At 39.9% G+C, this 24,989-nt stretch overlaps 1 protein-coding gene across 6 annotated transcripts in view; it reads left to right on the top strand.

The window, feature by feature from the left end:
* Positions 1 to 24,989, top strand: part of SBF2 (SET binding factor 2) — a 491,808-nt gene that overhangs the window by 440,848 nt on the left and 25,971 nt on the right. For 4 of the 6 annotated variants that reach the window (XM_090032679.1, XM_090032681.1, XM_090032684.1 and 1 more), the window contains 7 exons: positions 2,169 to 2,240; positions 5,093 to 5,277; positions 8,048 to 8,224; positions 12,230 to 12,331; positions 15,593 to 15,778; positions 22,667 to 22,793; positions 24,859 to 24,986. In XM_090032679.1, the coding sequence (XP_089888805.1) occupies positions 2,169 to 2,240; positions 5,093 to 5,277; positions 8,048 to 8,224; positions 12,230 to 12,331; positions 15,593 to 15,778; positions 22,667 to 22,793; positions 24,859 to 24,986 (977 nt within the window). The remainder of the gene's footprint in view (positions 1 to 2,168; positions 2,241 to 5,092; positions 5,278 to 8,047; positions 8,225 to 12,229; positions 12,332 to 15,592; positions 15,779 to 22,666; positions 22,794 to 24,858; positions 24,987 to 24,989) is intronic. The other 2 variants (XM_090032682.1, XM_090032680.1) reach the window with 1 other exon arrangement.

Raw genomic sequence — 24,989 nt, 5'->3', positions numbered from 1 at the left:
ATATGGCTGTAAGTTCTTGGTGAAAGGGAGATAGGGAAGCAGAACTGGGACACTAACCATGGTGCACTCCTCAAGCAAAGCTGTTTTCACGTACCAGTGGTGGGTCACTGTAGCATCAACAAAAATAAAGACAAAGGTTTTTTCTTGTGGGGGGAGGAGAGGATATCTGCAGTGAAATGCAGCTTACTTTTGCTCTTCAATTATGAGCCACTTACTGCAATTTTAAATTGTACAAGTTGAAAAAAGCACTGTATTGAGCACCATAAAATTCATTTTTAGGAATAAGAATAAAGATGCATGATCCCTTTGTCTCGGATATCTGTAAATGGATACAATTTGGATAGGGAGACCTGGGTGATGTTTCTCAGTTATTGCTGCTTACTAGTTAAAAGGGAGCAATGAGAAAGGAGGGAGAGAGGCTATCTTAACTACAGCAACTCCATATGCCTGGAAGATGCAGTTGTGAGAATCCTGCTGATATGCAGAAGTATCTGATAAATTCCATAGATCCAAGATGAGGGTTTCTTTTCCCCCATTCAACATGGGGAGGGAAAGCAACTTGTCTTGGATTCAAGTACACGTGAAACAGAGAGGGCCAGCTGCGGCTATAGTTAAGGCCATGGTTGAGGTCAGAGCTGCAGCTACTGCCCACTCTTCCCCTGCCCCTCACCTGCTGCCCACAACCTGTGCTTCCTGGTGCTTCTTCCCCTCCCTCCACCACCACTGCTTACCTTCCTGTTACAGCTCCAACACTGGTTGGGGGCCGTGCTCTGGCCAGGAGCAGGGAGCACAGAGCATGTGATGGCTTTGGCCCCAGTCTGACCACACAGCAGCAGTGGCAGCTCTTGTCTCAACACTAGGGCCAGGGCAGAAGCTGCTGCCAGCACAGCAGCTTACCTCCCTGCAGCGGTAGTGGGTGGTGAGGACAAATTTAAGATGACCCTCCAAAACTTAGATTTTAAACATGGAAAAAGTATAACCAATTTCCTTTTTTCATTTTTAGAATCTAATTATCTTAAGTTATCTTAAGTTCGAAGTCATCTTGGATTCGGATAAATACAATATATCAGATGATGGCACCGTTCTGATTAAAGAGAGAAGATAAGGAGTTGAAGTGAAGGGGAGGAGGGGGAGGAGTATCTCCATACAAAGTGTGTAAACACCGGACCGTCCACGTTCAATAGTAGGATACTGTGCTCTTGAAAGAAATCCTAAGATGACACCATTTATATCCAACTTCTAAACTTGAAGAACTCCCATTACTGCTAATATTTAATTTTGGTTCTGTTAGGTTTTATGCCCTCTCATGGTTAGTTTAACAATGTTTCACAATGCTGCAACTTTTGGTGAAATATCTGGAACAGAGAATGTAAGATACAAGAGATTTTTGATCAAACAGAAAAACAGACCTTAGGCAGGCAGCCTGAAAGTAGTGGTATTTTTAAGATGTTAATCATCAATACATTTATTTTAGAAAATAGGAGATTAAAGCTAGAATCACTGAAATATGCATGCAACTCTCAAAAGACTCTATAGTAAATGTTGCAAATATTTTTTTCTCTCTCTCTCCTTCATATTTCAATATTACCCAAAAAGTAAATACATAAGAATAAATATATATTTATAGTCAGTGAGCCATTTTATCACAGTAAACAAGCCAGCCGCTTTAGCATCCATTTAATAATCAGATTATGCAGAATTGTTGTAAAATAAACTCAGTATTCTAACCTTGGTTCCCCTCTTCCTTTTCTTTATTTTTATTAGTCATTACACACACAGGACATTACACACACAGACAATGAGGTGTCTAGCTATGTGATTGAATGGCTGTTTCCATTTGATATAATAAGTATATAATAACACATCTATTTAGCTGTGCTGCATGTGTAGAATTATTGCAGGGTCCTCAAAAATCATTCTCTTTAGTAATAAGTGCTTCCTTACCATTTTACCTTAGTTTTTTTTGGCTTGATTGACATATTGTCTTGTCATGACTAGGAAATGTGCTGTCTATTAAATTAAGTACTGTCAAATTTGTTCTGGTATAATTCTAGATCTGTGGAAATTGACAGTAACCCTTTTCTTCTCTCCTGTTCAATTTGCTATGACTATCTCGCTGCAATGTCCATTCCATTCCTCCCTCTTCTGTCTTTACTGTTATCTACCAGTGCTTGGGTACAGAGATAAGTGTTTCACTCATTCACATTCCAAATCAGCAGCTAAGGCAAGAGTCCATCAAGGTACTGTATTCTGTGTCCTGAAAGCAATATTCTATTCTACCATCTCCACAGTTGGTTTAATGTTTTATTTCATGCTATGCATTAGATAACCTTAACTCTGTATTAATTAATAGTTTTGACAGTGAATATATATGGAAATGACAGTGATTCAACACAGTTTTGCATAGCGTATTCTTACATTGTTACAGGTGACTGCAAAGTGAGCTCCAGATTTTAAATACACCCCTTTAAATTTGTTTGTCTTTGTTAAAATTATAAAAACCAAAAAGCATTTCCCAAAACAATATTCATCGCTATTTCTGATGTCTAGCAGAGTAACTAAGAAATGTTATACAGTCGGGACTTTCTTGACATCGTCACTGATACTGCTGGTGAACAGAGAAGTAACAACTTCTTGCTCAGCTAGAAATGCACAGAAACATAATGTGTATAAAAGAAGCCATATTTTCCAAAATTTCACTGCAAAATAAAACTGCAAAAATTAAACACCAGATAGAACAGAAAGAAACCACCTTTAATTGCTGTTATCGGTAACCGGTAAATGTATTAGTCTGCAACTATTTGTAATTGGTTCTTTGCTTTTGCTTGTTTTGCCACAAGCCATGATGACAGCGTGCTTTTGACAGTTACAAAATATCACAAGATATCCTACCTTATTTTTTCCTAGTATTTGGTCTTCTTTACTGGAATTTCCTCCTTTCATTCACAAAATGAATAACAATTTATAAATTGTTACATGCCTGTTATGAATCTTAATCACATATTTAGCCACATACCACATATACCCTTTCCCATCCCTCTTGCTCTCCATATTGGCATGCAGATCATAAGCAGAGTAACTGATTTTCTGTGCCAGAATGGAGGAAACGTGGAGACTTGTACTGGCAGAGTTCACTGTTCAGGTTCAGAGCTACAGTGTTGACCCTTTCATAGCCATTGTCAAAAGCTCCTGCTGATTCAGTAGTGGATGTGAAACTGTTAATAGTGTAGCATTAGTTGATATCACAGGGTCAGAACTCAGTCATGGCTCGAAAAATCTTTTTTTTGTTCCTTCTGCCTTCCCAAAACAAGTGCATGTCTTCTTTTTTGGAGGTACATGATGTGCAAAAAAAAGTACTGTAATACAACTTCCGTTATGGCTTCAGATATGGAAGAAAAACTAATATTAAAGGTAATGTTTTTGTAAGTGAGGTACTTTAGACAACTGGCTTTCTTTGGAGGAGTTGTTTAAAGAGTTGATCTGTCACCAGCCTTGTTTCTAACAAACCTTCTCATTTATTCCTACCTGTTTGTTTACATCTAAAGCTGTAAGCCGAACAAGCAGGCTCTGCTGTACAGATAGGCAAGAGCTATTGCTTCATGCTATGCATTAGATAACCTTAACTCTGTATTAACTAATACTTTTGATAGTGAATATCTATAGAAATGACAGTGATTCAACACAGTTTTGCATAGCGTATTCTTACATTGTTACAGGTGACTGCAGAGTGAGCTCCAGATTTTAAATACACCCCTTTAAAAAGCAGACAGGCTCTGCTGTACAGATAGGCAACAGCTACAGTGCTATTGCTTGTATAGAAATTCTGTGCTAAAATCCTATACCTGATTCAGCATTATCAGCAGTTCTTATCATTTATACATGAAGTCTCAACAAGTATTGAGTTTGAATAAATATGTTTTCCCCATTTTTATACCATAGAGGAAAAACATTCTCAAGTAGATATTTTTGGTGCCTCAAGTTGTGGATGTTGTTTTTATATTTATAAGCAAGGAGGGGTTATTATGGTCTTCTCTAGTCTGACTTAAAACAGAATTTTAGACAAAGAAGAATTTCACCAATTTATTGAACACCTTACTTGAAATACCTGTGCAAGCTTCGATTTCTAGAAAATATTGAGCGTTCATCTTTCAAAATCAGGCACTTTAAGAAGATACATTGGCTGTGCAGAAATTGACTAATGAAAAATCACTAGTCATTAATCCAAAAACCTTTCCTTGGTTAAACAAGGCGCAAACTTGTCTAAATTAAAATAAAAGAGCTGTCAAGTTACTTAGTCCATCTCTCTGTGAATGCAGCTTAAACCCCCCCCCAGTGAGGGGCCAGCGTGGCAGCCATCGGCCCCCACCTCCTTGCCCCGGTAGGCTTCTGCAGTGCCCTGAGACCTGGTGGCTCCCTTTGAAGAGCCAGCCTTTTATTTTCAGTAAGTTTTTCTGTTTTTTCCCCGTGGATTTCATGGGCAATGCCAGATTTTGCAAAATCCACAAAATCACGATTTCAGGAGGCCCCTGCTTATAACAAACTGTATTTTAAATAGTCTCTCAGTTATTGAAGGAGATGCTTCTGTAATAGCAGAGCTATTCCTACTAGGTAAGCCTCTAAAATAATAGGCCTTGAGGCAAGGAACTCTACAGCACTTATGTCCCCACTGCTGAAAAGAGCACTTAGCTCTTTTCTATAGAATGCGCATTTCTATAGAATGCACATTTATTATTTCAAATTGTTATTCATCTTTGTATCATGTTATTGATTTGATAGTAATCAGTATTAGTAGAATGTAATGTGTTTAAGTAGTGTGTAGAATATATAATGTTGAACTGGATTGGAATTAGTCTCCTACATTTAGCTATCCTACAGTAATGCAGTTTGGGAGATGATTACTATATTAGCATTGTGGAATAATATTTTCTAATTATTTCTTTCCAGTGCATGATTTTTTGTTGCATCCTGTGAAAACTGCAAATGTCATACACACCTTACTTTCAGAGTTTATTTGCGTGTGCATGCTTTGTGTTCTGCAGTATCTCAATTTCATGAAAGATATTGTTTTATAATATTTTTATTTTTTATGAAGGTGTCTGGGCAAGTCTTCGTTCTAGCAACCGGTTTATCAGCACTCAGACACCATTCCTAGATGTTGGGGCAAGACTGGCAGGGAAAGATAACCCAGCTGCCTACAGTAACAGCAACTTTTTGCAAAACCAGCTCCTGAAACGTCAAGCTGCCCTCTACATATTTGGAGAAAAATCTCAATTAAGGGTAACATCTCTCTTCCCTATAATTTAAGAGTTTGTATTTGGTTGCACTTGGTAACATTATTTTTTTTTCCTTAAATAACAGAAGAATGCTCGAGAAAAAGCAGGTAGGTAACTTGTGTTAGCATATAAACTTTTATAAGGATTGTTAATAGTGTTTGCAATGCAGACATACCTTCAGATTTCTGTTGTCTTTTGATTTGGAATGCAGTATATATTATAATACTATTTATGGCAGTACATCACGCCATGAGATGAGGTAATCAAACATATTTGTCATAAGGCAGTGCACATTTTAATTGCTGTTTATACTTTAAATAACAATTTACAGTATTTGGGAATTCTAAAACAGATATAAGGGAAATGTAACATATTTATTTACTCATTCTGTTTCAAGATAGTTAAATTCAGGGATCTGTACAATTCTAGGTTAATTTGATTTCCCAGTTCTTTCAGAAAGTTTGTCATGAGAAAGTAGAAAGTTTTTTTTGCGATCGCCAGAAATGTGAAGCACCCAGTAATGTTGGAAAAGTATAGGACAGCTTTCCACTCCCACCCTGCAGTATCGTGTCATCCAGCATGCAGAGATCCCCAAGGACCTGTGGAGACGCACTGGATAGGGTACCCAATCCCAGTGTACAAGGTTGGACAGAGACAGTTCCAGGTCCCTGATGACCGAATCCTGGCATACAAGGATGTCCAGGCTCCCAAAGTCCAATCCTTTCATGCAGTGGTGAGAGGGTGTGCAGATAGGCCCACCCCCAAGGTGAATCCCAACATGTGGGGGCGGTTCTGGGCCCCAGGCCTTATCATGACACTTTGGGCAGGAAGGTAGCTGTCTAGGACACTGAGAGTTTGTTCCAGCCTCCAGACCATCCCACTTGCACTTGGGTGGCCCACACAGGCAAAAGCTTGAGCATCACTGGCCAGGGCAGACTCTTCCACTAGAGCCCAGGCAAGGACTATGTCCCCCTGTCCTAGCAGCAAGGAGCTCCAAACTCCCTGGTCCAAGATTGCGATCAGGGAGCAAGGGCTGGGAGGTCCTTATCTCCCAGCCCCCACTCTGCCATCACTATTGGGGAGCAGGGGGCTGGGAGATTCTTATTTCCCAGTGCCAGCTCTGAGGTTGCAAGCCTGGAGCTGGGAGATACTTAGCTCCCAGCGCCAGCTCTGCAACCTTGGGATCAGTGCTGGGAGACCCTTATTTCCCAGTTGCACAACTGCGGAGCTGTGGCAAAAGATAAGGGTCTCCCAGCCTGAGCCCCTTGACCACGGAGCTGGTACTGGAAGATAAGGATCTCCCAGCCTGAGCCCCATGACTGTGTATCTGGTGCTGGGGGATAAGGGTCTCCCATTGCCAGCCCCATGGTGCAGAACTGGTGTTGGAAGCTCCCTGGTGGTAGGGGCTGGGGAGCCTGTTCTCCGCCCAGCTCCACAAGTGCGGAGCTGAGCAGGGAACAGACTGGGCAGCTTATTCCCTGCTCAGCTCTACAAATGCGCAACTGGGTAGGGTCCAGGCTGGATAACTTGTTTCCCGTTCAGCTCCACGAGTGCTAGAGAGCTCGCAGAGCCTGGGGAGTGTGCTTGCAGAGGAGAGCAGGGAACAAGCTCCTCTTCCCCACCCAGCTGCACATTCGTGGAGCTGAGCAGGGAACAAGCTCCTCAGCTTGTTCCCCAGCCTCTTCCCCACCCAACTCTATGCTTATGGAGCTGAGTGGGAAACAGGCTCCCCAGCCTCCGTCCTACATGCAGGGCAGGGGCTGGGAACTGACCTGGTCAGGAGCAGGTCCCAACCCTGTGCCCCGATTGGGTGATTGAGGTATGGGGCTTGAAAAGAGCTGCAGGGGTGGGGTAGGTCCTAGCCCCATGCTCCAATCTGCTGCTGGGGCAGCTAGCAGTGAGCTAAAAAGGTATAATAAAAATAAAACAATTCCCCAAATAATACACCAGAGTTTATTTTTAGTTTTTTAATGAATGCAAAATAAAACCCCTGCCAAAACAAAGGTCTGCCAGCTTGCTAGTATAAGCCTAGAAGTTCCAAGGATTTTTTTAATCGTGTTTTTGTTTGCACTTGACAAAGATTATGATACATAAGTAAAAGGAGGACAAAAATAAGCAGCATAACCATTAAAATATGTAAACATTTTCTATAAAATGCTACTGAAACTTCGTTTTCATTCCATAAAAAACCTAATTCTGAACTAGAAGCAGAAATCAGAATTTTGAATTTCCTGCAAAATAGTTTCTATTCTGATTTTATATTATTTTTACATTTTTAATACATTATTTTAAATTTTAATTAATATTTATATTTTTTTAGACTTTATCGTTAGGGTTAAACAGAAAGTAAAATATAATTGGTTAATATGATTCTTAAGAGGTAATTGGTATTACATTTGATTGGTTTGATAACCGGTTTTCAGATTAATTTGATATTTGCACTTGTGTGGTTATTTGGTTGTTAGCAGCAACAGATCCAGGAAGGGGGTTGAAATGTTGATAGATAGAGAGATAGATAGATCAATAGATAGAAAAGAATGTCTGCCTTAAACCAGCTCTCTGTGTAGATGGGGACTCTCTGGGAGAAATTATGTTTTTGTACCTTTCTTAAGTGTTGTAAGAATCATCTTGTACCAAACAGGATTTTAAATGAATAGAATATGAAAATACATTTGAAAATTCTTAGCAATAAAACACTCCTGCTCACATTGAAATTCCTGATAAAAAATATGCTTCTCTGCTGAATAACATGTCGTCATCTTCTCCCCCCACAGGGCTTCAAACTTGATTTTGCTTTAAATTGTGAATTTGTTCCTGTTGAGTTTAGTGACATCCGACAGACGAAAGCCAGTTTTAAAAAGCTGATGAGGGCTTGTATTCCCAGCACCATTCCTACAGATACTGAAGTAACATTCCTTAAAGCTCTGGGGGATTCAGAGTGGTTTCCACAGGTAATTTATATGACAGATGCTTAAAAAAATCTATATGCAGTTCTGTTTACACAGAATAAATTCTGATATGTTCTGACAGAAATTAATGTGTTATCCTGACCAGAAAATCCTTTTCTTTCTTCGTTGTAATTATATTGCTTGAAATCAGTTATATGTTATGCACACACTGTTATTTTAATACAGTGTTAGGATTTACTTATAGGAGACATATTTGACAACTAGATAGCATAATTCATTGCTCCTCATAATGTGGAACAAAACACAAAAATACAGGTTCCTATTTTCCTTTTTTCTAACTCTTTTGATTTATGGCTTGAATGCACAGTTTGTGTTTCCTTTAAAATGCACAATTATAATAATGTGGAACAAAAAAGTAACATTCTTTGCATCTTACTAATATGTACTATGTTGCATTTTTCTACACTGGTATTTAACAGAAACAGTAATTTATCTATGACATATGATGGATCAAACATGGCAAAACGTGTATGAGGATGTTTAAAGGCAAATTATGTGCAAATATGCCCCTCTCTTTCCCAACCCTCACACATACACGCAAGTTTTAATCAAATTAAAGCGTGATTAGGATTAGTCTCTGTTTAGTCCTGATGCAGTACTAAGGACCCCCTCTGCACATGCAGGTAAAGGCATGCTGGGATCTAATACATGTTCCATACTATTGTACCTCCTGCTATTCCATACATGCATGGCAGGTAGTGGGATTGTGGGATCACACGTTAGACGCCAGCATGCCTTATTGCAAAGGGAGCCCAGCAAGAAGCAAGCTTCCATGGCTGGAAGCTCCTTCAGTTTAGGGGCTCCCAGCCACGAGATCATTCCACGCACCCCCAGGGCTGGGGGATCACAGCAGCTGTGATCCCCCAATCCTGGGGTTTTCATGCACCCCAGGGCAGCTGCACCTCCTGGCACCCAGCATCCTCTCCTGTGAGACTCTGTGTCCTCATGGCAGTGCTACCAGGACCCAGAGTGACAGCATCTGGGGCTGAGAGTCCCTACAGATGCAAGACTACCAGCCTTGGCTGGACATAGTACACCTCTGCACCTGGGAGCCTTGTCAGCTAATGCGGCTCCCTGCTGCACATACAAATTAAAGCTTGATAGCAGCTAGCCGAAAAGTTAGTACACATTTTTGAGATCTTAACTTTATAGCTGGTTGGAGCCTTTATTGTGTGATAGCTAATTTACACATGTAGCTGGTCTCTAGGTGATTGCACAATTACCTGGTACATTGTGGGATACTTGTGATGAGGGGGGTGAGTTTACATTTAATTTCCCACTTAGGTTGTGGATATGAGAGACTTTGGTTTTTTATCGTGACAATTTGTTTTGGACTGGACTTCCTTGTAAAGAGATAAATTATGCAGTTTGGATTTTAATACTATTTGTAAAAGTTGAACTTTTCCTTATTAGGAAAAATTGCAGTGTATTGCACTTTTTAACTAATATACCTAAGTTTCAAATTGTGAAATTTAAATTATTGTTGTGCATTCATTTAACTTGATTTCATACATTCACCTTGCAGTGAAGTGGCTTTTTTTTTCCTCAAACAACATGGGCCTCCTGCCAGCAAAAACAATGGTTCGCCTCCTTGCTGCTTGCAATAATGCAAGCTGTTCAGCTTTGACCTATTACAATTTCAGAGTGATATGTTACTATTGTTTTCTAAATGAGAAATGATTATGTGAATGCTAAAGGAAGTTAAGCATTTGATTATCTTCATAATGAAAATTAATATGCTTTTACTGTTTCTGTAGTAATGTTTTAAGTATTTTCCTCTTTTCATCTTGTGATAACAGCAAAGTAGATTCAGATGAGTTTAAAGAAGAGCAAATGTTCTAAAGCAGGGGTGTCTGGGGCATGTAGCCTGGTCCAGTTCATAGACCAGGCTACATGCCAGATCCATCCCACAGTGCTGGGCTTGTGTGGGTGCAGCATACACCACCCCTGCCTCGTGTGACACAAGGCAATTCTGAGTGTGCACTACATGCAGCATGTGGGGCCAGTCCAAGGCGCACACTATGTGTGGGGCCCATGTCAGACCAGCTATGCTTGCTGGATCCAGCACATGGATCTGGTCTATGGGCTCAATCCATACTGGCCCCATACCAGCAGCATGCACCCCAGGTTGGCTCCATGCCATGTGCTGTCTGCACCAGATGTACTCCATGTGCTGCATTCAGTGTATAGGGCCAAGGCCAGCACGTGCTGCATGTGATGCACATGTCAGAGACCCACAGATACCACTGTGGGTCAGATGATAGGCTTCCATGGGCCAAATCTTGCCCACATGCTGTATATCCCTGTTCTAAAGTGAGGTCATTGTTAGAAGGGCACTAGGGGTGATTCTTTTTCTCTTACATTTTCTTTCTCTACCTTCACTCTGTTCTCCCTGAGCCCTGTCTCTCTTCTTCCTAGATCCAGGACCTTAAATGCATCTTTTTCCATATTATTTCATATTATTCTTTCCTATACTGTTCTCTACTACTTTTTTATTCCACTCTTTCAAGCTTTTAGGATTCCTTTGACTAATTGTAACCTGTGCTAGGTTGGGTCAAGTCCATTAACACACACAGTAGGCACATCTACATGAGACGTTTACTGCACAGTAGACTAATTAGCAACATGGTAAATGTTGTGTGTCTACACGTGCACTCTGTTAGGCTGGAATAAACTAATTTACTCTGCCACAGGATAGTACTTGTATTTACAAGTGGAGTAAAAAGCTCCGCAGCAGCACATGTGTAGGCACTCCCCTGGCTGACTGGGGCACAAGGGTGCTTCAGTGCAGGGGCTGCCTGCTGGCTAGCCCTGCACTGAAACATCCTTATGCACCAGCCAGCCCCTCCACAGGAGGAGCAGCCCTGTTGAGCCACAGGGAGCAGCCCCAGGCTGGCAGAGTGACCCCCAGGGCCTCCTGCCAGCTGGGGCTGCTCTGATCCAGTTCAATGCGCTGCGATCCTGGGCACATGTGTAAACACACACCTTGGAGCAATAAACTCTGGTGCAATAAGCACTGGAGTTTGTTGCAGTGCATTAATATGCACATGTAGATATACCCAGTGGGTTCCATCCTACTGCTAAAAACAGAACTAGTAAAGAACTATATACATAAATGCAGTTTATACAAGTGTGTTTTACATCCATCTTGGCATACTAGGACTAATAAAAAAAATGATAGAAACAGAACACAGAGAGACTCTTTTTAGTCATGGACTGTAATACTTTACTGTGATAAATAAGTTATTGATAAACCAACATAAGCTTGTTAATAAGAAAAAGAGGAACAGAGCCCAGTCTTATAAACACTTTTAAAATCCATTTGGAAATGTCTAAAATACTTTCCAGTGAATTAATGTCAAACTCTGAAGTGTTTAAACCATAGAAATGTTCTCTATAAATCTCCTATATGATGTTTTCCCATTCAACAATTCTAATGTATCTACTGACATTTATGGAATGGGGGATTTCTTGTGGGAAAATGTGTAAGGCCCACATAACTTATGCGCTCAATCTACAGTAAATTATCCTCTGTTGATATGTCTATATACTGTAAGGCAACACCATTGAGAGAGACAGTGGAGCTCTGCACGCACCAACTCTGAGACTAGCTTTCACACTAACAATGTATGAGCTCCTCCCATTTTCCTTTAAATCACTAAATATTTTTACAGCACCTATTTTATCACAAAATATAAGGAGAATCAGTGCTTCAGTCTAAGTTCTCCTGTCTTAGTTTTGATTTAGTTATAGTAAAACTCATCTGAAAACTTGACACATTGGTGTATGGTGATTTCAGACTCTGTCACAGTGCTACTAACCAACTATTCTGCATTGTTTGCACGTGTCATACAATTGCACAAAATTGCACATTTCATAAGATAGGAATTTTAAATACTTATTAATTATAAAATCACTACATTGGTCAGTAGTATCAAGAGATTTATCCTGAGCTCCAACATGTTACTTATGTTTAATATTATGTAGCTTCACAGGATAATGCAGTTAAGTGTGATCATCTCAGAACTCCTTGAGAATGGTTCCTCGGTTATGGTTTGTTTGGAAGATGGCTGGGATATTACTGCACAGGTAAGCTGCTTTTCAAAACTTGCATGCAGCAGGTGCTGGTAAGGACAAATGCCAAGTATTAGATTTTTGTGGCTGAAATTTTATTAAACAATAAACTCCTAAAGACTACCTATTCAGTCATCACAGAAGAGGCTAGTGCAGTCTTATCTCTCACTGTCTTACATCCTTTATTGATTTCAAATTCAGAATGAAGTAATACATTTTTACCCAGTGTCCTGATGCATAGGTCAAACACCTACCCAAGTTCTGTAGTCCTGTGCAAACTACTGCCTTAGAAAGAGCTGAACCTCACTACAAAAGCTTGCTTTTTCTTCTAAGGGAAATGCAGTTCAGCATAGGTTGGAAGGTGAGTTAACAGGAATTACCTATTCTCTCTATCTGTTCGGGATTGGGAGGCCTAAACCCACACACCCCTAAATAATTTTACCCCTGACAAACTTATGCTAAGATGAGACGTGTGAAAGAAACTGTAAACCAGCAAATATGGGCAAATATGGCCCCCCAAGCCAGATCCAACCCACCAACTGATTTTATCTGACCTGCAGGTGGGCAGCAACACCATGCACAAGGTCCTGGGTGAGTTGCAGTCAGGCCCCAGCAGCTCTGGGTCCAGCTGACATGGTGCTGGGCATACAGGTGGGACTGCTTCCACCCAGTGTCCCCTGCAGCGCCAGCAGAGGCCAGCCTCTGTTCCATCCCGCCCTGCCCCCGCCTCATCATCAGGGCTCCTGGGAGCCACAGGGTCGGTGGGTGGGGAGGGGGATATGCACACAATGGAGCCCTAAGGGTGGGGTATGACAGTGCAGAGGCCTCATCGCCCGCCTCCCTGGCTATGTATGCAGCTGGCAGGTGCTGACTCTGAGCAGTGGGGAGACTGGGGCATGCTATAGCCCCAGGTGGGCTTAGGCTCCCTCTGCTGCTCTGGTGCCAGCCCCAACCTGGCTCTGAGGAGTGTGCACATGTGTGTGCATGTTTGTGTGTTTAGCCCTCAACAGCTCAGCAAAACTCGTTAAGTGGCCTTCCAACCCAAATAATTGCTCGCCCCTGCCATTAGCCAACTCAGTTGATGAGTTGATTGTGTCTGTGTTCTGTCTGAGAATCTGAAATATAAGCACAACAATTAGGTACTTGCAGAAAAGCCTTTCAGGATCTTACATACAGCTCATACCTCCATATTAACAAAAGCACAAGTGAAACAACATTGTCCTTGTATCTGGTACTCAGAAGAAGATCCAGGATTTCGCAAAGAAGGGTGTGAGATCAGTGGGGCAGGCAGACAGCACCATCAAGCATCATTCAGCAATATTTTTGAATTCCTAAAGCAAGAAAGAATGTCTCCACTCCTTCCCCTTTGTGCTTAGAGGCATGTCCCCTCCTCTCCTCAACCTGCCACTGCTTGCACTCTACCCAAGGGGAGCTTCAGAGATGTTCCACCGAGGCTACATAGGGACAGGGCTTAGCCCAAGATAGCAGCAGTGGTGGCTGTGGCTGCACAGTTTTCTTTTCCCTGCCCAGGGAACACCCAGGAGGACCAGGAAGGGGAACCCACCCATCCACCACCAACACTGCTATCCCAGACTGGGTCCAGCTCCCATGTTACCGAGCTGGAGTGGGACAGGAGCTCTTCTCACCCCTGGGAGAAGGGGTACAGTGGCAGCAACAGGCAAGGGAGGGACGGAATTGGAAGAGAGGGAATGGGGAAGGGAGAAGAAGGGTTATGTGTCTGAGCACAGAGAAAAAGCAGGGGTATAGGAGGAGTTCTTGCATTCTTCAGGGCATAAAGTGCTCCCTGACTTCCACTCCTGCTGTGTGGCCAGAAAGAGGGTGCAGTCACGCCATTTCACCCTGTCTGGATCCACCCCTGCTGGTATTAAACTAAAAGGAACGGGGGGATAAGTTATTCTGTATTTACTCAAATTTAAGATGAGGTTTTTTTCCCATTCAGCCCCGGTGAAGTCAAGCCACGGTGACCCCACAGGTCAATATTACTCAATATATGCATGTACCCCAGATACCCTATATAAAGTATCCAGGTGCTAAGTAGTGCACCAGTAGTGCACTGGGTGTTCTTGTCAAGTACTGGGATCCTTCAAAAATGTATGTGCAGATGAGGTGCAGGGCAATCCGGTACAGCTCCACCTTATGGAGAGCAGAGCCACACTGATCATATACAACAAGCTGAGAGAGGCTCCTGTAGAGGGATTCTGGGTGAACTGTGTGAAGCCGCATTTAGTGATGTTTACCAAACATTTAAGGCTGGCTAAAAAACAGGACTCATTGGAAATAAGAGAGAGAGGTACAGCTCAGCTAGGGGAGTGAAGAGGAAGTAAAAATGTATTCAGTGTGGTGACTCACCATGACTCTAAAGAGTTGTCACTAAGGGGGACTGAGCATAGCAGGCATTATTGCATGCATCTTGTTCAGATGAGCTGTAAGCTTTCTGGGTAAGATTAAATGCATTATTACTGGCTTCTGTCACTATGTTTAACCAATATAGACAATGTGTTTTATACTTATGTTTGGTGCTGGCTGCATTTAATCAATTTCAGTTTCCATTAGTGAGCACATGCTACTTTTGGCAGCCATGTTGCCATAGGTAGTATATTTCACAAGGTCTCCCTGTATATGAATGTATCATGGGAGGCTTTTTTCCTCTATATTAATTGGGAGGAGGGGGAAACCTCATTTTATATTTGAGGAAATGCAGTATGTAGATACTGAATCAGAAGAAGTTTGTATCTGCCTAGTGTTGTGTTTTAGAGTCACCTCACCCACCAGTCAATATGGAGGGGCTTCAGTTGGCTGGCAGGCACCATTGTACCACTTCAAAGAAGAGTCTTCCCCAACTCTTACTCTGGAATCTTTTGCTAGCTGACACTGGCTAAGTTCATTTTTTCAAATGTTTCTCTTTCATGTTTCTTATTAAGGTATTTGAATTTATATATCATTTAAATTTAGCAAATACTGTATTCTAGTGACTACCAAAGTTTGTAGTCACTCAGATGCAATATTAGTTGCAAGCTAATACAGTTTAATATGACATTTGCTCTTACCCCTATTTGGTTATTTCTGCCTTACGCCTAACCTACCCTGCAATTTTCCCAATTATTTTTTAACTTCATTTATCTGAATGACTGTGTTTGATTACCTGTGGTATTTCATAGAACCAGGCTGAAGAATGTTTCCATTCATTGATCAAAACATTCAATCATTAAATATATCTCTTCTGTTAACACAAATAAATCCTGTTTTGTGATGTAGGTGGTGTCTCTGGTACAGTTACTCAGTGATCCATTCTACAGGACACTTGAAGGCTTCCGCATGCTAGTGGAAAAAGAGTGGCTTTCTTTTGGTCATAAATTTAGTCAACGTAGTAATTTGACCCTCAATTGTCAGGGTAGTGGATTTGCTCCTATTTTCTTACAGTTCTTGGATTGTGTGCATCAGGTAAGCATAATAAATCTAAATCTACTCATTGTTTAAAAAATTTATTCCAGAATGAAATTGTGCATACCAACATTTCAGATCTATAGTAGAGTTAGTGCTTTAAGGAAGAAACCGAGACTTCCTCCTTAGGAAGACTTCCTAACCTCTATTGGAGTAAGTGACCAGCTTCAGTACAGCGTGGGAAAACAGGGATGTTGTTACTAGAAATGTTTAAATGATAAATAATTTCACAGGGACAGCTTGCATAATGGATCATCTAAGACAGTGGTTCTCAACCCTTTTAGACTCAAGGTGCCTCTCATTGATTTCAAAGCACACCTTGTAAAATTTCAGCTCTTAATTTGCACTCATTTTTGTCTACAGAAAAATTATAAAGCAATTATTTTTTTACAAAGATCTCAGAAAGACCACAACAAGGGACAATAGTTGTAAAACTGTGGGTTCCTATTTGAAATCTTTGGGTTTATGTTGCAATCATGTTTACACACCCAAAAATGCTAACATTGTGTGGCACCCTGCAGCACCCTTGGATCTCAAGGTATCCCAGGGTACAACAGCACCTTGGTTGAGAATCACCAAGGTCATATACATATGAATTTTAAGTAGAACTCTGATGTAGATACAAGCTTCAGATTGTGCTCCCTGCTGAGCTCCGCAGCTGGAATGCTACAAAATCTCCACAAACACGTGCAGCAATATGTTCTGCAGCCAGGGCATGCAGGTGGGTCGCTCAGTCCTGTAACTCTGCTTCTCCCCCCACCAAAGAAGGGAAGCCTGTTAGTGAGCCTCCTCATTGGCATCCTATGGCCCCACCTAATGAGCCTTCTCACTGCAGCCCCCTGGAATGATAGGTTGTCATTCATTGTACAACAGGGGCTACAGCTTTGCTTCCCACCCTTGTGTGGGTGGTGATGGGCTGTCAGTGAGTATGCCACAGTCTCTGACTGCTTTCAGTTCCCTGGAACTAATGGGACCCAGGAAACCAGAGCACTCTGTCCAACCCCCTCTCCTCAAGACTGGGAGGGTGGAGAAGAGAGCTAAGCACTCTAGGATGCTATGAGACCTAGGAATGCCCTGTTCCTCTGCAATGCACTGTGTCATATGTGGCACTACAAAATGTAGCACTACATAGAATTTGCTGTTTCATCCAATAACATTTACAAAGCACTGCAGGTGGCATGCACATCTGTCTGTTCAACTTGTGTAGCACTACAGAGGTATTTGTAGCATTACAGATGTAACATTGGCACTTGGCTCATGAGAGAATGAAGCCATAAGAGCAGCATGCCAGATGATCATGCTTGGAACTTTATGACCTGTACCAGCAGCCACATCTTTGAGTGTGGAGCTCACCTGCTGCCTCCTCTTCCTCCCTGCAGGTTGTAGGTAGAAAGTATGAGACAAAGCACAGAATATATTATAATTGTTGACCTAAGTTCTCTCTTCTGCTACCATCTCTAAAACAACCACTTTCTTCCTCCTATGGGGATCCCTACTTCTAGACTGAATCTTCTGAGGAAAACAGACCACTATCTGAGTCCTGGAATAGAGATGGATAGAACTTGTGCTCCAGGAGCAGTACTTTGAGAACCTTAGAAGGGGCCCATGAGGGTAACTGGGAGCAAAATAAAATGAAAATCTTTGAGCACTGAAAGAGATTGCTAGCCACTCAAACATTTAACTCCATCTTTTCCTTGGTAAATGTTATCTCCTTCTTCTCAGGTCTTTCTGAATCATGTTCTTGACAATGATATTTTAACAAACACGCTATCACACAAAAACCTGTATTTCCTGTCTTTTGTCTTTCTTCTTGACCTGTGCACCTCCTTGTCTGTGAATAGCAAAATGCTTTAGGTTAAGAATATGTTACAGTGTCAAAACTATGAGCAAATGATATAACAGTAGTTAATGTAAATTTTAGAAAATCAGTTTTTTAACCCAGCATGTTTTGTTGCTGATTTAACAAATCATAACAGTATTGTTCTAAATGTGAGATCATCTATGTTAGTACATACATCTGCACAAGAATTCACTGGGGAGAATCGGTCTTAATTATTTCAGCATTTCTGCTAAAAGCAACTTTCATTAGTTTATATACAGCTAGATGTTATATTGTGCAATCCTATCATACTAGAGTTTAACCAAAAAAATTAACACATCAATTTATATACTCAAATTGAAGGAAAAACTCCAAATAAACACATTAGAGAAACTTTTGGCCTCTCCTCAAACCTATTTTTAACAATTTTAGTTTTAATATCTTGACTGTAGTGAGACAACTACTGTAGAGCCGTTACATTTGTTATTGATTCAACTGAAATTACAAAAAAAATTAAGCAGTGATTCTTAAATTAGAAAGGCATCATCTTTTAAAAAGCCATTGTTTATGCCAATATCTCCAGGTGTCAGCTGAATTATTAATGCTAAATCATTCTTTCACAATAGCAACATCTGGCAGATATTCTCATTACTTCTAAGAAGACTGGGCTGATTATAGTGATATCATTACAGGATGCTTTCCTTCTTTGCAGAGAGTGTCTGGTATTTTCTTAAATGGAGTTCAGCTGAATGATGAACAAATAGTTATCTAGAATTTACATGTGACAAAATCCTCTGGCTAAAGGTCCAGTTCTGCACACAGTTACTTTTACGAGATATTTAGCAGTCCCAATGAAGGCAGTGTGACTGCTCCTATAAGTAATGATACACACTTATGAAAGTGTTTGTACAGACAGCCCCTTGGTGACTGCTACCTATTTGCTAAGATATTTTAGGATTTTTTTATTATTTAAACCAAGTTATTATTTCTTTATTTGCACCAGAATTGCAAAACTATAAGATATTACAGAAATGGAAAGGGATGAAGCAAAAGTAAGATGACAAAGAAACATTCAGCAGAGAACTGAGTGAATGGGGACATCATGATCTGAAAAGTAATTTTGGAGCATTGGAAGTCATTCTGTGTCACTGTGTCAGAAATATCTAGATAATTTATATACTGGCAAAAGATAGGTCCAGATTTTCAAAGGGGCTTAACAAGAGGCACATACCTGTAGTCTTATCTTTTTGGTTGTGTATGTGAAAATTAAGTAATTAAAGAACATTTCAGTCATATATAAATTTAGGATCTAATCTTTTGGAAGTCAAGGAAAGCCTTTCCCCAGACTGCAGTAGGAGTAGAAGCTATTAGATGGTAACTAAATGTATTTACAGTATAACCTTTTTAAATCAAATGGTTAAGGAGCTTGCAGTGATGAATATCATTTCATTTTGTGTTTATTTTTAATTGCTCAAACTAACCCAGCCACCTTCTATTCCTAGTTTGTAGCTGTCCATAGATTAGTCATTTCTGATTGTCTGAACTGCATTTTATTTAGTGTTTTCCCATAATCGCTCCCCTTTGATGTAAATTTTGTGAATTGTACTGCAGCTAGAGAAATCAATATTAAGAGTAGTCATTTTCTAATCTCCAAGGAGGTAGAAATCAATTATTAAAACAGATACAGTTACAGTAATTTACCTTTTTTCATACAAGAAGTGATTTAGGTTATATTTTCCCTCAATAGTAAATTGCACTATCATAATTTCTGCAGTTACTTTAAAACCAAATGTCTCAGAAAAAGTTTAGCTGTGAAATTCTTATTTCATTTTCAACACCCAGATCCATGCCAGCATTTCTACAACAGTTTATTTAATTGTGCTTTAAATTCAATAAACTACTTGTGATACACAGGTAGAAATTATGACCCTGTAAGATTCATGACTAACGATAAAGTATGTTCTATTAAAATGCCACTTCCTTAGCCAAAGCTTTGAAAAATTCTCACTTCCTAACATAAGGAAATAGTACTACTCTATGTATAGAGCGTATGCTTATAAACAGAGTGTTTGTAATCTGTTGATTTAATTACGAACTGGCCACTCAGAATGAACGTACAGTGTCACCTCTTTTTAATCTAAAGAAAGGCAATAAAATGTTATAATCCAAATGTAATTGTTAGTTTTATTTTTTTCCTTTTCATAAAGAAAATTTATAAAAAGCTTTATGAAACACTCCCTTTTTTCTCTATAAAGCTGTCTTCTGTGATTTCATTCTGGAAAAATAACATCATTGAAAGTAAAGACAGGTAGTTAGATGTGTTAGTCTGTAGAGATGTACCTTATAACCTAACTGAATCAGAGATGCATAAACTTTCATAAGCATGAGCAAGAGCTCACTCCATTAGATGCTAATCAAAGGGCATTATTCAAAGTAGTAGGCTACATATTTGTATTGTTACAAAAGCTGTGTGAGAGTTTAGCATTTGTATCAGAGAAATAAGGGGATAAAATAAGCAAGTGTGCAGAACTGGAATCTCCTTGAAGTAGGTTACTATTTAGATGTCTGTTGTAGTAACTAGCCTTTGAATAAGAAATTCACTTAGTGCAAGCACTCTTACCTGCATGACTAAGAGATCTTTTTCCTATGTTGTTCTAACCTGTCACTGCTATACATTGGTACCTGATATCTCCTTTTTGCAATTTACATTGGGAATTTAGTAAACTACATGCATGATGCTCAAAACTTCTAACATTTCTAAAAATCTAAGCCTGAACCACATTAAAGCACTAACACTGCTTATTATGTGAACAAAAATGAGCAATCTCTTGCAAAACAGAATTATCTTCGTATGATAACATTCCCAAAAGTTTCCTTGTCTAGCTATTTGACATGACAAAGATAACCCATATAATATGTGAAATAAGGACTAATGGACAATATGTAATGCAACTGGAGCTGCCTTCTTACCAAGCAAGCTTGTCCAGCTTCTCGTGAGTTTACTTAAGAGATTCACGTCCAATTAAACTACTGCCGTGGGTCCTGTTTTCAGTACTAAGTAGAACATTCCTGAGAGAGGGAATATTAGATTATGATAATTAATCTTATTTCCAGTGTTATAAATTCTAACATTTCAACCTCCAAGATATTATTAGGAAATGACCTTGTTCTGAAATACCACTTTATAAAGCAGATCATATCTTAGAATTTTTTTTATTAGGAAACTTTCCTTTCTAGACTGGTTCCATAAAGACACAGGGCATGATCTTAAGAGAGATGCTGAGCACCCACAATTTATTGCATAGCTTGAACCAGTCAATACCAGATGGATTATGAGAAAATATATGGTAGGAAACCAATATGATTTTTTTTAAATGCGTTGAGGGTGTAGATGGCCTAGCTTGGGACTGGCCAGCCCATGGCACATGTGTCACTAATGACATGGGGAGCTGCTGTGGGTGTTACATAAGACCTGGGCACTCAGTGAAGGGAGGCACTGAATCGGAGGCAGGAGAGTTCAAGCCCTGACCATATGGAGCAGGATGCTGGGAGTGGGACACTATTGTGAGAGGAGGTGTCAGGTGTTACCACCAAAAGCCAAGTTAATTTTTCCCAGGCCCTGCAGCTGCCACTGAATTAAGGGCTTTAGATCCTCATGTATGATATAAAACCGGCGATGGCAGGGCCAAAGAAAGGTTAAGTTGGCTCTTGGCAGTGACACCTTTCTCTGTGTAGTGTCCTGTCCCCATCTTGTTTTGCTTGGCTGGAGACTGGAACTCCCCTGTCCAGCACCCCAGGGTGTCACAGCACACTATTAGGTGTGCAGATACTTACACGATTCACAAGATAAACCCAGAGATTTCAAATAGGATCCCATAATGTCAAAAGCATTCTGACATGTGGTCTTTCTGAATTCTTTGCGACTATTATTTTTCCATAGTCAAAACACAAGTAAAAGCTAAGGTATGACATTTTTCAAGGTGCCTTCAAGTCTAAAATGGTAGAAAACACCTTTTCTATATGTTTCTGGGGAGCAGGGATTAGAAAAGAATTGTGGGAGGGGGCACAGCTTCACTTGTGGCAGACCTACTAAAAAGGTAGGCTACCACTGGTCTGTCTAACTGGTATTCTGCTCTGTCATTCATAAAGGTAGAGTTTGATTCCTGGTACTGGTCTTTTATTCCTCCTACCTGGAAGGACAGCCAAGTGGTATAAAGGCAACATCCTCAGCTCCTATATTTGAGTTTGCTGATATAATTCAGCCAAAAAGATAAATTCTTTTGAAGCAGGGACCTAAATGTAAAGGGAAATTAGAAGACTGGTAGAGACAGTTTTAAGGAGATTATTTCAAGACTTGATAGGCCTCAGTTTTGGAGTATTAAATTTTGTGTGTGTGGCTGTGGCTATTTCCCGAGTCCAATCCTTCTTTGTTATTCACCAGAATACAAGTACAATTGATTACAATACTAAACTACATGACAGAAAGGAAAATATTATTAAAGAAATAGTCTAGTTCAGGATTCACAACAAATGTATATGGCCTGGGTAAAAAGTTGGGGGGTTTTCAAAATTAAGAAAACTTTTACATTAACCTTGTTACTTCCAACTTTTGGAAGACCAATTTACTTAACTTTAAGTCCAGTCAGGGAATGCCACATTTAATCCAAGTTAATTTAGGCCTAGTATAAATGTAATGGGATGCTGGTATTTACTATATGTGGAAAAAAAATTATATTGGGGGAAATATACTGAACTTTGGAAAATCAGTGTAGACCTAAACAGCTTTTGAGAAAATAGAAACATTATCAAAGTATATTCAAATATAGTTTATACAGAAAGACTACGGTGCTTTTAAATCCAAATGGGGATCAACCATCTATACTTAGTTTTTTGATAGAGTAGATATTTCATGGGTTAACTGAGCTACAAAATGTCTGAAAAAGAAGTATCAGGAGAAAATTTGGTTAGACAGATCCATGTGGAGTATAAAACAACTATGTTTTACTTTGTCACAATATTTGACATTATTATTATAATATTTTTGTTTTCCTTTTATGTGTATTTTTTAGATTCACAACCAATATCCCACAGAATTTGAGTTCAATCAGTATTACCTGAAGTTCTTAGCTTTCCACTATGTTTCAAACAGATTTAAGACATTTCTTCTGGATTCAGACTATGAAAGACTAGAGCATGGTATGTGTTTAAGAATGGGATTGATGTTTATTTATTGCATGTAATTTCTTGTGTAAATGTATAGTTTTGCCACTAATATTTAATTCACAGGAATCACTAAGTATGTGGTGGTTCAGGTATATTGTACTGATGATTAAGCTGCAGCAAACCTGAAACTGAAAAACCTAACATACATTTTTATTTTCATGGAATATACTGGAATATATTGAATCAACGGCTCTTGAATTATGTTAAAAGGTGGAGAGTGTAAATAGGAGGGAAGGAATGACTACCATTGCCAGGCTTTGCTTCCTTCACTAAAATGTGCACATAACACATTTTCCTCCAATTGCTTGTTCATTAAAGATTTTTTAAATCTTGAATTGCAGGAATCCTGATATTTATGAAAATGCTTGGAGTTGTTGGAGAGGGGAGTCTGTTTACCCCTTTCTATTGAACACCTTTGTTTTTTCCTCCTTTCTTCCTCTGTCTCTTGCAGGCTGACTGGTTCCAGCTAAGACCCCTTTCAGCTTTTGCCCCATGAGAGCCCTAACTTGGTTACACTGATAGGATAAGGGATAAAGTTACACATTGTACTTAGACCATACTAAATCTGTGGAATGTTAAGTAGTGCTAAAGTCACAGAAGTGCTGTGAGCAGTTGTACGCTAAGGGTTAATACTATTTATTGTCTGCATAGCTCTAGAGGGCTGGCATGCAGGGGTGTGGCTAGCAGCCAGGACACCTGGACTCTATCCCTGCTCTGGAGGTGGAGGGGGGCTGAAAGCAGTGCATCCTGGGATGCCAGAGGACTACAAATAGCTCATTTTATCTACATTAAGCAGATTGAAGTTATGCTAGCACAATCTAAGTAGCATGGCCCTTGCTTGACATGGCGTAACTTTGAGATGCCCAGAGGGCACTTAGCACAAATTAATGAGCTTTGACTTGTAGATGCTTACATTTTAAGGGCTCCTATACACATGCAGGGAGCCAGCTCCACTATGCTGGAGATCTAGCAAGTCACAGAAATAAACATGCTCCAGCAGACTCTAGCATCATGTGTATCAGTGTTCCCATGCTGAAAAATGGCGGCAGGGCACTTTGAACTAAAGCTCGTTCAATGACCTTTAGTTCAAAGTGCCCCACTGCCATTTTTCAGCATGGGGGATGCTGATACACATGATGCTTGGGTGCTTTTAATTAGTGTGGCTCACTAATTAGAGCACCCCCCTGCACCTCCCAGAGCACATGTAAAAATGCCCTAAGTGTCCATAGTTTGGTCAAAGTATTATGTGTAACTTCACCCTGATTGACAAGCACATAGCTCAGGTTTTTCTCTGAACATGTGCAGTAAGTAAAATGCTAGTGAAATAACTGAATTTTATTTTTTTCATGGAGAATTTGATTTTTTTCATGGAACCTGATCAATTTTGTGCTTTCTGTGAAATTCTTAATAACTATGAAAATAATACGAGTGTAACACTGACCATCTATGCCATTCCTGCACAAAAAGGGTGATTTGTATTTCATTAACTCAGTCATTTTATCACTGTTCTGAACTACCCAAGAGGGTGCTAATGCCTTCACCGCACTCATGGTGAAATACGTCACTGCACTCATGGTGAAAACATGGCCCAGTGAAGTGAGTAACAAACTACTGCTTACCACAATTTTACTCAGACTTTTTGCTTTCCACTGTGTGCCTCTTCTCAGCTCACACCTTTGGGGACAGTGTTGCAAAACAGCACAGGTAGTCATGGGTTATTGTTTAGTCACAAATATTTTCATGCAATATATATTACATTGAATTGTAACTAATATGTGGAACTGTAATAATAAATCTAACATAGTTTTAACCTCACTAACAGTACTAAGGTACTTCTGGAAATTTTAACGTAATAATAACATGTAATACAACACACTTTTTAATCAGTTTGGTGTTTTGTCAGCTAAGACCTCTGTAATATTGGGCATTTTGGTAATATGTTTTTATTTTTTACACACTTAATAAAAGAAAAACCTCCCAATGTGCTGTTTGTTACATACTATAAGTCCTTCTTTTTGCTACTGTTCTTTTTTGATAGGAACGTTGTTTGAAGATAAAGGAGATAAACATGCCAAAAAAGGAATCTGTATTTGGGAATGTATTGAAAAAATGCACAAAAGGAACCCTGTTTTCTTCAATTACCTCTATGCACCTGTTGAAACAGAGGTA

The sequence above is a fragment of the Crocodylus siamensis genome, chromosome 2 (assembly GCF_052110815.1).
Source record: "Crocodylus siamensis isolate JL-2025a chromosome 2, ASM5211081v1, whole genome shotgun sequence".
NCBI lineage: Eukaryota > Metazoa > Chordata > Crocodylia > Crocodylidae > Crocodylus > Crocodylus siamensis.
This window is presented reverse-complemented; position numbering and strand designations above follow the sequence as displayed.